At 40.0% G+C, this 13950-nt stretch overlaps 1 protein-coding gene across 4 annotated transcripts in view; it reads left to right on the top strand.

The window, feature by feature from the left end:
• DNM3 (dynamin 3) overlaps positions 1-13542 on the top strand; it is a 735481-nt gene extending 721939 nt beyond the window's left edge. For 2 of the 4 annotated variants that reach the window (XM_049881207.1, XM_049881206.1), the window contains one exon: positions 4345-6219. In XM_049881207.1, coding sequence (XP_049737164.1) covers positions 4345-4414 — 70 coding nt within the window. In that variant the 3' untranslated portion in view covers positions 4415-6219. Of the gene's footprint in view, positions 1-4344; positions 6220-12308; positions 13409-13455 lie in introns of those variants that run through there. The other 2 variants (XM_049881209.1, XM_049881210.1) reach the window with 2 other exon arrangements.
• Positions 13543-13950: the final 408 nt, after the last annotated feature.

Genomic DNA, 13950 nt, shown 5'->3' with positions numbered 1-13950 from the left:
AAGTATTTATTTACTGCCTTCTAATCACATTACACTAAATGCTGGATACATGTGATAAATCGAAAGCACGTGGTCTCTGCTCTCCAGGAATTCACAGTCTGTTGTGGGGAGGGGACGGAGACAATAACCTAGTAAGTAAGTAACTCCAAATAGGAGTATGTGCTGTGAAATATACAAATAGCAAGAAGTGGTCATGGACGGGGAGGTGGAAAATTATGGGATGGTTAGGACAGACTGAGGAGTGACGTTTAAACCAAGACCAGAAGGATCAGAAGGGTACCCGGTTTACATTCCTTTCTCTCTTGGCTGCAGCCCTCAGTCCAAGCTGTCACCTGGGCATAAAATACTTCCCAAGGCACCACGCCTTGCTGTACCCTGCCTGTCACTAAATCTGTAGCTTAAGGTTTACTTTTTTCAAATAAAATCCCCTAATTAAGTCTCATTATTGAACTTCCTGGTAGAGTTTCTCTCCTTCAAGTTCAGATTCTGGTCACCCTCCCTCCCTCCCATAATTGTTTAATTGCTAAGAATACATGATTATTTGGCAAACTCCCTGTGGGCAGAGAATCTATAATTTAGTATATGATCACCATCATCATCGTAATAATAATCCAAACACCTACTAAAAAGTGAAGCAGTCAAATACTTTATAGGTGGAGTTTCCAAGGGTCTGAATCCTACAGGCCTTGTTGCCACGGCAGTGATTTATTGACAAATGCCCTTGTATCATGGAAAGATAGATAGATATCACAAGCATTCATAAATGATTTCTTACTTCCAAGGAGTAAAGTAACTTTTACTAATTCATTTATTTTTCGAACATTCAATGATGAATGACAAGCACTGAGCTAGACTCCGTTGGAATTAAAGGTGAGTAAGATGAAAGGCCGTTTCTGATCAATGAAGATAAACACAAAAACCTAATTAGAATTCAGTGTGATAATTACTAATAGAAATACAACGAGATGCTATGGAAGCAACTGTATCAGAAGACGGAGGTGGGTTCTGAGAAGGCATCACAAAGGTGAGTCTTAAAGGATGAACAATAGATCCAGCAGGTGAACAAAAGGACACTGAGAAGGTAATTGCACGTAGCAACATACTAAACACTGGATGGAAGGAGTTAAATTGACATGACCTTTGGCCTCTAGAAACTTTACATCAAAGGAGAAAATGATGTAGATTCAAGATTCAGGACATGAGTTAAATAAATATGGTCATTTTAAAAGAAAATGAACAATACGCCAGTGAAAGGGCAGGAGGCTTTGTGCAGTAGTAAGAAGGAAATCAGAGAGTGTTTTCCCCATTGTGAAATTGCCGGAACACTTCAGTTGGTCAGGTTCCTTTCTGTAGGAAGAGGACTTATTTGTCTACTCAAATTAATCACTAGTAGTGATTGGTCCAATCACTAAAAAAGTGATTGGTCTAATTCTGCTGTCATGCCTATATCTCTAATTACACTTTTAAAAATCGAGTACCTGCTTCTTTAATGAAGCCATACATAGACCAAGAGGCAGTCACTCAAACAGAACAAGGGGATACTGCGTAGTTTAAAATCAGGAAAGGTGTGTGTCAGGGTTATATCCTTTCACCATATTTATTCAATCTGTATGCTGAGCAAATAATCTGAGAAGTTGGATTATATGAAGAAGAGCAAGGCATCAATCAGGATTGGAGGAAGACTCATTTATAACCTGTGATATGCAGATGACATTATCTTGCTTGCTGAAAGTGAAGAGGACTTGAAGCACTTACTGATGAAGATCAAAGACTACAGACTTCAGTATGCATTACACCTCAACATAAAGAAAATAAAAATCCTCACAACTGGACCAATATGCAACATCATGATAAATGGAGAAAATATTGACATTGTCAAGGATTTCATATTACTTAGATCTACAATCAACACCCATGGAAGAACAGTCAAGAAATCAAAGTATTGCATTTGGGCAAATCTGCTGCAAAAGACCTCTTTAAAGTGTTGAAGAGCAAAGATGTTACTTTGAGGACTAAGGTGCTCCTGACCCAAACCATGGTATTTTCAGTCACCTTATATGCATGCAAAATCTGGACAATGAATACGGAAGACCTAAGAAGAATCGATGCCTTTGAATTATGGTATTGGCAATGAATAATGAAGATACCATGGACTGCCAGAAGAACGAACAAGTCTATCTTGGAAGAAGTAACCCCAGAGTGTTCCTTGGAAGCGAGGAAGGTAAAAACATTCTACTTTGGACTTGTTATCAGGAGGGGCCAGTCTCTGGAGGAGAACTTCATGCTTGATAAAAGTAGAGGGTCAACGAAAAAGAAGATGACCTTTAACTAGATGGACTGACACAGTGGCTGCAATGATGTGCTCAAGCATAGCAATGATTGTGAGAACGGCGCAGGACTGGGCAGTGTTTCACTCATTTGTACATAGGGTCGCTATGAGTTGGAACCAACTTGATGGCACCTAACAACAACAAATAAAACCAAACCAAACCAAACCCAGTGCCCTCGAGTGGATTCCGACTCATAGTGACCCTATAGGACAGAGTAGAACTGCCCCATAGAGTTTCCAAGGAGCGCCTGGCAGATTCGAACTGCCGACCCTTTGGTTAGCAGCTATAGCACTTAACCACTACGCCACCAGGGTTTGTACAGAGCATTAAATTGAAATGCACCTTCCCAAGCAAACTTTCCCTTTAAAGTCTCTGAGGCATTTTTCAGGTGCAGGAAGCAAAAGAAACTACTAAGACCTGAGTTTGCGCTTAAGTATTTTTAGCACTAAAAACCAACACCCACTGCCGTGGAGTCAATTCTGACTCATAGCGACCCTACAGGACATAGTAGAACTGCCCCATAGAGTTTCCAAGGAGCTTTAGTTTTTTAGCACTAGTCAACAATATCTCATTTGCTTTGATTTTTCCTTCGCCATCTAATTTCATTTAATATCTCTGTGATTTTTAACAATATTTCATAATTGTTTTTATCTTCAACTTTTCTAACTTTACTTCTTCACAACTGAGAAATGTCATTTGATTTGATGAATCTGATGTTTCCAGTGCAGAAGATAGCCAGAACATTTTTTTTGTGCACACTTTCTTTAAAATAATTTTTATTGTGCTTTAAATGAAAGTTTACAAATCAAGTCAGTCTCTCACACAAAAACCCATATACGCCTTGCTACACACTCCCAATTACTCTCCCCCTAATGAGACAGCCCGCTCTCTCCCTCCACTCTCTCCTGTCCTGTCCATTTCGCCAGCTTCTAGCCCCCTCCACCCTCTCATCTCCCCTCCAGGCAGGAGATGCCAACATAGTCTCAAGTGTCCACCTGATCCAAGAAGCTCACTCCTCACCAGCATCCCTCTCCAACCCATTGTCCACTCCAATCCATGTCTGAAGAGTTGATAGCCAGAACATTTTAACTACAGAGGAGTCTTTCTTTAAAAATCATGTGGAGGGCCTTATCAAAAAAAGAAAGGTTTTGATTTGTAGAACTTTTTGAATTTTGTTGGTGATAAAAATTATTCCCCTAGATACTACCGGTGAGGTCCAGTACACACACAGAAAACATCTTACTAATGAATTTAGGAGTTAGAGAAGGGGATCGGGGAATAAGTGATATTTTTTGTTAATGTTAAAATTCTCAACTATAGTACTATTATCTAGAGTTTTCTTATTCAGCAACCTCAGGCTATCAGAAACATTTTTACCAACCAGAAAGTGAGCAATACTATTACCACTCCTTCTATAAAACCTTTAAGGCTCAAAGCAGGAACTAGAGCTCATGCAGTTAGCAGGCACTCACCGTGAACCTATTTACGCTTGTAGAGAATTCTAGAAGCCTTTTTTTTTTCATTTTCTCAGCTCCCGCAAATTAGCAAAGTATGAAACAAACTGGAGACAGCTACTGCTAAAATAATGAGAAGTGTTAACTAATACCCTAACAGTCAGAAAAAGAGGCAGTATACAAAGCAGAGATAAAACTTGAAAACCATCATTCTCTGGGGCCCGATGTACCTCGTAGCTTTATCTTCCGGCAGTTCACTCTATGCAATCAGTAGACTTTTTTTTTTTTTTTAAGGCTGAGAAATGCGCAGTATATTTAAATGGCGTTCAAATGATTTAATATTTTTTGTTACTATTCTGTCTTGAGAAAGGTGTGTATATGAAAACATACCTAATGCTAGATGAGTGAAAGGTGAGCGCGTAGAACGTCCCACAGCTCGCAGCGCCTCCTGCTGGCCTATGTGTGCATGAGCATGTGCGTGAGGGCTCCTCAGGGCCCCGGGAACAGCTTCCTGCCAGCTACCCTATTTGTTTCTTTACCTCTCTCTTTCTCTCTTCTAGCCGGAGACCACCCCCATCACCAACTCGTCCCACTATAATCCGTTCACTAGAATCCTCCCTGTTAGACTAAACGAAGTGTCTGACGTGGCGATTAATTACTAATGAATTACGCGAAAGCAACCCATTTGATAACCGTTGCAGTAACTCATGAGTAGCCTCGTGTATGGACATCAGTAGGCAAGTAACCGGTCTCACTAACGCCCTCATCGCTCGTTCTTCTTTGCTCCTAATGTCAGACCTTTGAGGTTTGACTCCTGCAATCTGCTGACCCCGGAGGCTATCGATGTGCTATTGACCACGGTGGGTTTGTGGAGCAGCCCTGGACTTCGGGGGCCAGTTGCCGAGCCCTGCATATATTTGAAATTGCTTTGGTCAGGTAACTCATTCAGCATCATCCTTCAGTGACATGCGACGGTGGGCTTAGACTAAGCCGTACATATTTCTTTTCTCAACATTCTGTTTAGGTCAACAGAAGTTCTGTTGTCTGTTACTGATGCTGCTGTCTCCATGGTTGCATATTTCCATCCTCTTGCCTTCCTCCTTATTTCACAGGACTGCTAGAAAATGATTTTTTTTTAAATTACAATTCTGTAAGAATAAAACTTTTCCAGAAGCAGAAGGTAGCTTGCAAAGGAAAAGCAACGCATTGCTTGCTGGCAAGGGCCTCTCCTCATACCAGTGTGTTTTGCTTCATGCTAGAAGCTCATCCAGGAGTGAATCAGCGCTTGTTTTTCAGTAGTCAGTCAACAGACTGGGCAAGTTAATTTCAGAGTTCCAGGAAGAAGCAAAGTATCACATTTCTAGAAGTGTCTGGGGAAATGTAATTTCTTTACTCACTTATAGATTCACCTCCTCACAGGTCTCAGTGACCGCCAACATGAAAAATATTTAAATATTTCATATTGATATAATTTGCTGGCATGGTTACCTATACTTGGACACCAACTCCTTTATTTAATTATTTGTTAGTTTTGGTTGGAACAAAAATAAGACTCCTTTTCCTTGCTAATTTGTAATTCCTTCATGTAAGAATTTATCCTAGGCTTAATGTAACTATCCACAATCGGCTTTCTTAATAAATCTTGAGCCTTACTATGGGATGACCATGTTTTAAAGAATGGAACCAGGAATGGAAAGGAAAGTGAGTCAGTAATAGATGCCGTGCTTTTTCAGTTGAACAACTTCAGGTTCTCTATCCAGGTCACTCCGGAAGAAGGTATTGAGGCACTGAGATCTAAAGTAAATCAGCAATTTCTGAAATTTACAAGGGCAAGTTAGCCTAGGGGTTAATAGTTCTGCCTCGAGGCTGAGTTTTTGGGCTACCAAGACCAGACGACTAGCCTGTGGGAAACAGCCAGAAGCCAACTGGAATTTTGTCTGCTAACTGTTCCCAGACAGCAGACCAAGCATTCACTGGGCAGTGGCGTCCCAGGACACTACTTCATATTCTACAGGAGTAAATTACGTTTCGCCAACTGAAATGTCTCCCTTTGAAAGCAGCAAGCATGATTTGTATGTTAACGTAACTTTAATTTCCTGTGTAGATTATACCCAAAGCAGACACCCATAAAGTATGAAGTAAAAAACAAAAAAAACCTCTTAACCATTATTAAAAAGAGAACTTGCCAAGTGTGTGGCATTGTATTGAAAGGGTTACAACTAGCCCATTTATAACAAGCAAAAAATTGGAAAATACATGCTATAGAAAAAGGGCATTTCACCTTTTTAAGTCACAAGCGATCGTATAAAGCACATCACCACTACGAGTCCTCTCATGCCTTCTTTTTTCTCACTGGAAAAAAAATTAAATCTGTGAATGGAACAGACATGTAAATACATACTCTATTTTTAAAATAGTGTCTCAGCTAAATGGAAAAATCTTAAGTAAACCTCCACAGTAAAAAAGAATAATCTGCAGTGAGATCTTTTCATAAAATTCCTTCTTTTTAGGATTCCCTTTGCTTCTTCCTTTGAGTTCTCTAAAACAAACAGCTAACAGATTATAAAGTTCAGGATTTGGCCTTCTGCTAAATGCGGTTTTGCATTTTGCTGTATTTCAAAAATTTCCTTCTGTTAAAGGAAAATACTGTGGATAACCACTGGTGTGTTGTAAGATCAGCATAAACCATGTCAAAGAAAGTTGGGCATTTTTTTCCACGTTTCTTTTCACTGATCTTACGCAGTCGTAAACAATCGCGTTTGTCATCTTTGGCTTTTATGCTTAAATTATAGTCCAGCCATTGCCCTGTTGCAACTGTCGCCCTTTGGGGTTCATTGTTGCTCTTTTCTGCTTCTAAATTATTTCTCATAGAACCCAGTCTCCTTGGAATCTCAGCAGGCGTGTTGGAGACCATTTCCAGCTTGCTGCAGCGCTACATTGCTCTGTCAGTATGAATCCCATTTCTCAGAGTTTGTATTCTGCTGAAGGGAGATGCCAGGGCGCCCGAAGCTCTCAGCTCTGTAGTCTGAGGTACAGCCCGCACCTCAGAGGGCATGTACCTGTGGAGCTTCCTCAGTGTTCCCCACACCACTTCTCTTCTTCTGTGACTTCTCCCAACTGACTGCTCTGATATTGTCTGCATAGTAGACGTAGCTCCATCGTGTCTAGTCTAATAAAATAAAACATTGTGTTTTAGGACTTGGAAAAAATAAACTGTGTATGTTTGTTTGATAGGTAACTCTAGCTTTATTGTCACATGTTAAACCTTGCATGCATATTGACTAACTGGAATAACCACTTACTCAATTGTGGACAGATGATTGAAATAGTATTGATTTAGAACAGGTATATTGCATTTCCAAAAATCATCTACCAAGACTACTCTTCTGAATATTGCATTTAGCTGTGTTTTGTATCATAGAAGAGCAGTAGGATCTGTTTATTAGCAAATCTCCTACTTGTTCAGATGCAAACTCATTCTATTCCCAATTATAACAAAACCAGTTCCTGTGATACAACTATAAGCCTTCTGAACTTAAAGGAGTCATATAGGCTAATTTTATGACGTTTTAGTATAGACTGTAGCCATAATTCTCAAATATGAAAAGGGACCTAATACCAGTATGTGATAAATGTTCATTTTTTTCTGTGTACGAACATATTTCCTATGCATGTGTCTCTGTGTATACACTATATACATAGTAAACTTTGTTTCTGTAAGTACATGTATTTTGTGCACCTTTGAGTGAAAAAAAAAAATGAGTAGGTAGGTTTAAAAGCGCTTGTTAAAATGTCATAAGCATGAGTGTGATTGTGTGTGCATTTTGTATAATGTACATGTATGGGGGTGTAAATATCTATGTATACATGTCCTTAGTCCATGTGTGTATGAATATATTTTCTAAACTGTGCTAATACAAGAGGTAGCTTTGGGAGATATGCCGTAATACGTGATAACGGCAATTCACTTCTCATGGCATACAGGAGGTACACAGTTTTCCAGCTCCAGATTGTATGCGTTCTGAGAGGTACAAACCTCAGAACCACCAAGATGACATGGTGAGTAACATCCGCAGGCACGTGCATGGAATTCACAGCACTGTTATCTAAGAAGGAATTACCTTTGCCAATGCAGTTTGATAAAAGAAAGTGTGAAATCTGGAAACCTACATTTTAAGATCTGTAATTAGAATTCTAAATGGGGGGGGGGTTGTTGGTCTACATAGTCATTGTCTTTCTGTGGCAAACATCAAAAGAGAAAGTAGATGGATACAACAGTGTAATAAAATGAGTGGATTTTTCTAAACAAATTTGCTAAAATTCCAGGGCGAAGGTACTTAATACCTTGGAGGTAGGTCATCCACTTTTTCCAATGAATATTTTTCATTTGGCAAATGGTACGTTTTGAAATTGATGGGAATCTCCTTAGCACTGAGAATAAAGACTAAATAGTAGATGTCTCAGCTGTGGAACTCGATGGAAGAAGACAGCGTATGAGACTCAAGCCATGGCTTGGTATCATTGCACCTGGTGGACTTGCTAGCTGTGAGCTCAGAATGTAACAATGCGAATGACACTAGATGATTTTAGAGAAACAACTATTAATTAGTTCACCAGATCACTCAACCCTTTCCAAAAGGCTCAAATGTGTCTTCTAGGTAATCTTAATTATCCTGTCTATTTGGTATGTTTAAAATTATGCGGTGCTCTGTATTGTAAAACTTTAAGATGACTTTGATGCCTTGTAATATATGCCTGGCTATTTGTGTGTGTGTAAATATACGTAAGAGTGTGTGTATATCAGAGCGTGTGCGTGTGTGAGAGCAAGAGAGAGGAAACTCAAGAAAGAGTCTCCTGTTTGTCTTAAGACCTGTTCATACTGGTATACTGGTGAGACTCCTCTCTGATCTGGAGTTTCACACATGGCTCAGCTCAAGGCGTTAGTTTCTTTGTTAATTTTTACCCTTTAATTCCTTAAACTGTGCTAATTATTTAATGTTCTAAAAACTATGGTAAAAAAATTACTCTGTCTAACCTCTTGGATTGTCTGCTGCCAACCTGATAGAAATTATCCCCAACCAGACATGCCACACTATTACCTGATTTGTGTTTTATTTCATGTGTATAGCCTGTTTTGCTTGCCTGTCTGTGTTTTTTGCTCTCTTTTGTGAATCAAATTTTGAAGTTTTCTTTTTTATGAGGAAGGAGTATACAGAGCAAAATGGTGTCTTCTCTGTTGATTCTGTAATTAATATGAGCCAGAATACTTTCTACTGTCTTCTTGGCACTTTTGGGATTTCTTAATGCTGGTATATGGACTCTGTGAATGGAATTTTTGAAGTAAGTTCCTAAAGCCTGAATTATTCCGGGAGGTCACATGCACCTATTGTGAAAATGTGAAGCTGTATCTCTGAACCTGAAATAAATTATACCATTTGAAGGACTCCCCCCTTCTTCATTCTTGTATATATTTGAGTCATACCTGTGCATTTCAGTAATACCTGAAATTTCTAAATATTTATACCTGTTTTGGAGAATTAGCCCAAAGTTACCAAAGTGGAGAATGATAGCATTTGCATTGCTGTCATTCATTTGGGGAAGGATGATATTTTTGAAGGGAGCAAATTGGATAAATCAAAGGCAAGAGAGTGGGAGACGTTTTACTTCTGACCTGAGTCATCGTTGGGTAAAGCTGAAGGACACAAATCCTAGATAGCTGGAGGGGCGATGTGAGACCTACCAAGAGGCACCTTGAAATTTTGCCATTGAAAATGTCAGGGCTCATGAGAAACACTGGAAGTAGAAGGAGGAAAGATGCTTTTTGCCTGGGTGTTAGACCCACAGAAGGCATCTCTTACAGGAAATAACTGAGCTCTGGGCATAGAAGGAACAGTATAGTCCTCAGTTCCCCAGAATTCAAAGAATGGAAGAAAGTTCAGCCATTACATACATCCTTGTCCTGAGTCTCCAGAGAACAAAAGACTGTTACAAAAATTTGGTGAGAGATTAGTATCTATTGATTGGTATTATCAATAGTCTCAGGTTGAGCCATGAAAAAGCAGAAGACAAGGAGAGGAGAGAGATGATGGTTTACTTTCCCTCTGTGATCAGGAGATGGTCATTGTGAGAAGATGAACTGGACAGATTGCTGTGTTAAACCACCCTTTTTTGTTGTAATTTCTTGTATCAATGCATCTTCCATGAGAGGCACCATCAAAGGAAGCTAGCTTCTTACTAGAAGAGACTGGAGGAGGATCGTGTTGTACACTTGTTTCTTTACTGCTTGATTCTAAAATATGTTAATAATATATTCTAGAATTGTCAACTGAAAGTTACCAAAATCAAAGGACCTTTTTGTGACTATTTGGCAGATTGTCCATTTGTACTTTCAAAACAATTCTGCTGTCAATGTAAACATCAACTCAATTTCTGTTCTCAAGGTTCTTGTTTTTCTGCTGGAACACCTAGGTTCTATACTGAGAAACCTATCTGGTATTTGGGTCACGTGCCTGGCACTGCCACTTTGAAAACCACTTGCTGGTATTCGTAGTAATTGGAATACATGTAGAAGACGTTGGCTGAAAAAACAGCCTTAATTCAGAGTTTCCCAAAGAGTTTTCCATGAGATTTTAACAAATTTTACATACACATAAAGCAAGGGTTTCTTGATCAAATCTATTTTGGAAATGACAACTTAAAATGAAATGTTTCTTTCCTGGAAGACTTGACAGACACTTTAAAATCAGATTGTGTTGTAAATCTCAAGAGCACGTTAGTGTCTACATGTTTCCCAGACTTATTTGAATGTACCAGCTTTATTTACAGAGCATCTCACAGGACTAATGTTCTGAGGTACGTGCCCTAGAAAACACTGCCCTGGTGGCTTTAGGCCAGAGGGAAAGGTATTGAGTGTGATTGTCCCAGTACAGCCTGTCAGTAACAAACAGTCGGGTGATAAAATCGAATGTAAGAACAACAAGGTCTCCCAGCTTAGGACAATCCTCCTGGAGCTCCGGTGCTTTGTCACAGCACTGTCTGAATCTCAAGGAGGAAGGTCAGATAGAAACAGGAAGCAAATTAGCGACATCTACTCTTTTCTGGGTACTCTGCAAGAAAAGCACACTTCTAAATTAATTACATTCCTCCCATGAGATTATTGTAAAGGAAGAGATCCAAGTTGATTTAAAATTCTTAAAGATCATCACAGAAGACTTTAGAAGAATGCTATTCTTTCTTGCCTCACTTTCCCAAGCCTTCAGGCTTGTCTATAAAAAAATAGCTCTGGGATATTAAGTTACCTAAACAATGGGCAAAGAAAACAAGCAAAGAAAGTGTTGTGAGATTGTGAAAGAAAAGACAGACCTTCCCGGGCGTCTTGCCAGAAGAATGTCACCCTCAGACCGGAGGTAGATCCAGGAGAATGTGGGTAATTCATTGTTCTTACCAATGATTGAGTCTCTTACATATGAATTGTGTCCGTGTTCCATGCAGTCTTTCCTGCCTCTTTACCTTCCCATTTTGGCCAAGCACCACTTCTATGAAATTATTTTTTTTTAGAATACTTAAAAGGAAATAACCCGAAATTATAATCTTGATTAGGTAAGTCTGTTTATGTGGTGAATACTAGTGTGTTGAGCTGTAAAATGAGTTAGCCACTGAGTAGTCAGTAAACTTTCATACTGGAGGCAGTGACAGTATCGAGTGCCTTGTAGCTCTTCGTGTTATTTTCAGCACTTGCCTTCAGCACTTCAGCCCTGTGACTGTCACATAGGAAATTCTGGGGAAGAAATAGCAAAAACCCAAATTTCTGAGATCCATGATATAACTAACTCTGAGACTGAAATAGTGTCATCATCAACAGTGTTTTCTGGCAATCAGGGGAAGTGAGATACAGGATAAGTGAAGATGGAAAAAGCTGTGAGGGGGTAAACGGCACCCTGATTTTTGAAGGAAACATTCTGTCTGTGAAATACATTCTGAGATGTAAAGTTTCTGATCCTGTTTCTGGATTAGAACACCAGACTAGCTCAAACAGGAAAGTGCTTTGGCATATGCTGACAGAATGTCCCTTCAGCACTGTGGACTTGCTGTTCAGTTTTAATGGCTCACCTCCCCGCCCTGCTGAGGTAATTAAAGTGTCCTAAAGCCCCTTCAGAACTCAAAAATAGTTTCTGTTTGCTGGGCAGGAGGTAAATCTTACTGAGCCTGACAGGAATTTAATTACACTTTTTCATGAAAACACCAGGGATAACCATTACCTGGATCTATCTAAAGCTAAAAGCTTGCAGACCCCCCGCAATTCAAAGGTTATGTACCAGTAATAAGTTCTTCATCATTTAAATGGGTGGGAGGCCTCCTTAGCCAGCTTAAATTAGACTGAAGAAAAATTGGTCTCGGACTTTGGGGACGGTAAACTCTTTTTCTTTTTACCACTGCTCAGAAATAGCCCTGTCAGCTTGGCTCCATTAACACCTCATAGAAGATGAAAACGCAGTTTGGTTTGTTTTGTTTTTGTGTTTTGTAGACCTCATTGCTCCACTCACTGAAGGGTTACCAGAGTGAGGTGGAAGTGAGTGCGGTGTTGAACATGCGGACGCGTAGCCAAAAAGAAGCCGCACCAAGAATAGGGCACTGCAATAGCCGCACAGTGCTGTGGCTCGTGGTAATGTTGAGTTCATTACCAAGCTGGTTAGAAAGAGGAAGTCAAAGTGTAGACTTCTGCTGGAAACCAATGGAAAAGCTTCATTTGGCCGTTTTCCTACTTCCAGAGCTGTTTGTTACGATGTAGAGTTTCCTGTGTCCTCTCTAGCAGCAGATCATCATCCTGGCAGACGAACATCAGAGAGGCTGATGTCAAAATGACGCACAGCCCTGGACCCTGATTTCACCACTGTGGGCCTGATGAGGTGCGCACCAGGCTAGGGATGTGCAAAAGGATCCAGCAAGCCAGGTCTCACTTACCAGACCCGGTTCAGAACAAATCAGAACTTCAGTTGTACCTCACTCTGAGATACCAAGGACCAGACCTAGCTGCCGAGTTTCCCTCAGCTTGGTTCCAGCTATCACACGTATCACACGCAGGACTCTTCACCCGGAGCAAATTCTAATTTAGAAATCCTTCTCTCCTAGATGGACCCCGGACATTTCTGTGTTGTGATTCTATCGCTCATCTGATCTTTTGACACCTAATTTCCTTCACCGTAAAAAAAGTGTCCCCTGCCATATTTCCGTATTGGTCCCCTCTCCCCCCATGGATGTTTCAGGACATTGGTTGAAATCTTTGGAAATAGCTGAGTGTCACAAAATCAGGGCTAAGGATCAAACACTCAAGTTAAAAAGGTATTTGGCTCTGGTGTGGTTCCCATTTCACCTGAAAATGATTGCACAGATTTCAGTTTATCATTCCGTGGTGCAAAATAATGAGATTTTTGAGCAGGCTCAGATGGCTCGTACCTAGCACCCTGCTGGTCACCAGGACAAGTCCTGGGAGCTGCTAACCTTGCCGCATGCCATTCTTTCATTTCCCTGCACGTCTGCATGTTTTTGTCTGAGCTGAATTTGACTTTTGTGGGGTATTTTTGCATGGTATTATTTGGACTTGTTTTATGATTTAGACATCGTTTTCTTCCCCTGCATCTGTGTTTTTCTCTTTGTTATTTTGTTTTCACTAGGCGCCCCCCTCCTGCAGTTCCAGGACGACCATCCTAACCCCCATCATTCATCTCCTTTTGTTCCCAACAACGTGTCTGTCTGTGGTATTGCACCATGTGTCATGTGCACATAAAAAATTTTATTTTTGATCTCTATCTATAATAAAAACAAAATTTATTCTGTATAAAAACATGGAATGTGTTCAGTTTCTGTTTCTAATGAAGACCCAAGTAAAAACAAAAGTCTGTTTCCACTAAAAGCAGGTAGGGTAACAAATACATAATTTGATCTTTTAAGGAGCTGAAATAGAAAAAGATTGTTTTTACATTCTTAAAGCATGTGATTTAAGGTGTTATTTGGTGGAGAACAGTAATCGATCTTCGACTGAAGCTGCCGTCCAATAGAAGAATGAACATACAGAGTAAAAATTTTAGGTGTCTAAAAAAGTCACGGCAGACTGAATAGCTTCACCCTGCCTCCAGGAATCCCGTTAATAACTATTGTTTCACCAAGAT

Source organism: Elephas maximus, chromosome 3 (genome assembly GCF_024166365.1).
Source record: "Elephas maximus indicus isolate mEleMax1 chromosome 3, mEleMax1 primary haplotype, whole genome shotgun sequence".
Lineage (NCBI taxonomy): Eukaryota > Metazoa > Chordata > Mammalia > Proboscidea > Elephantidae > Elephas > Elephas maximus.
The sequence above is the reverse complement of the archived record's forward strand: the minus strand, read 5'-3'. Positions and strand labels throughout refer to the sequence as shown.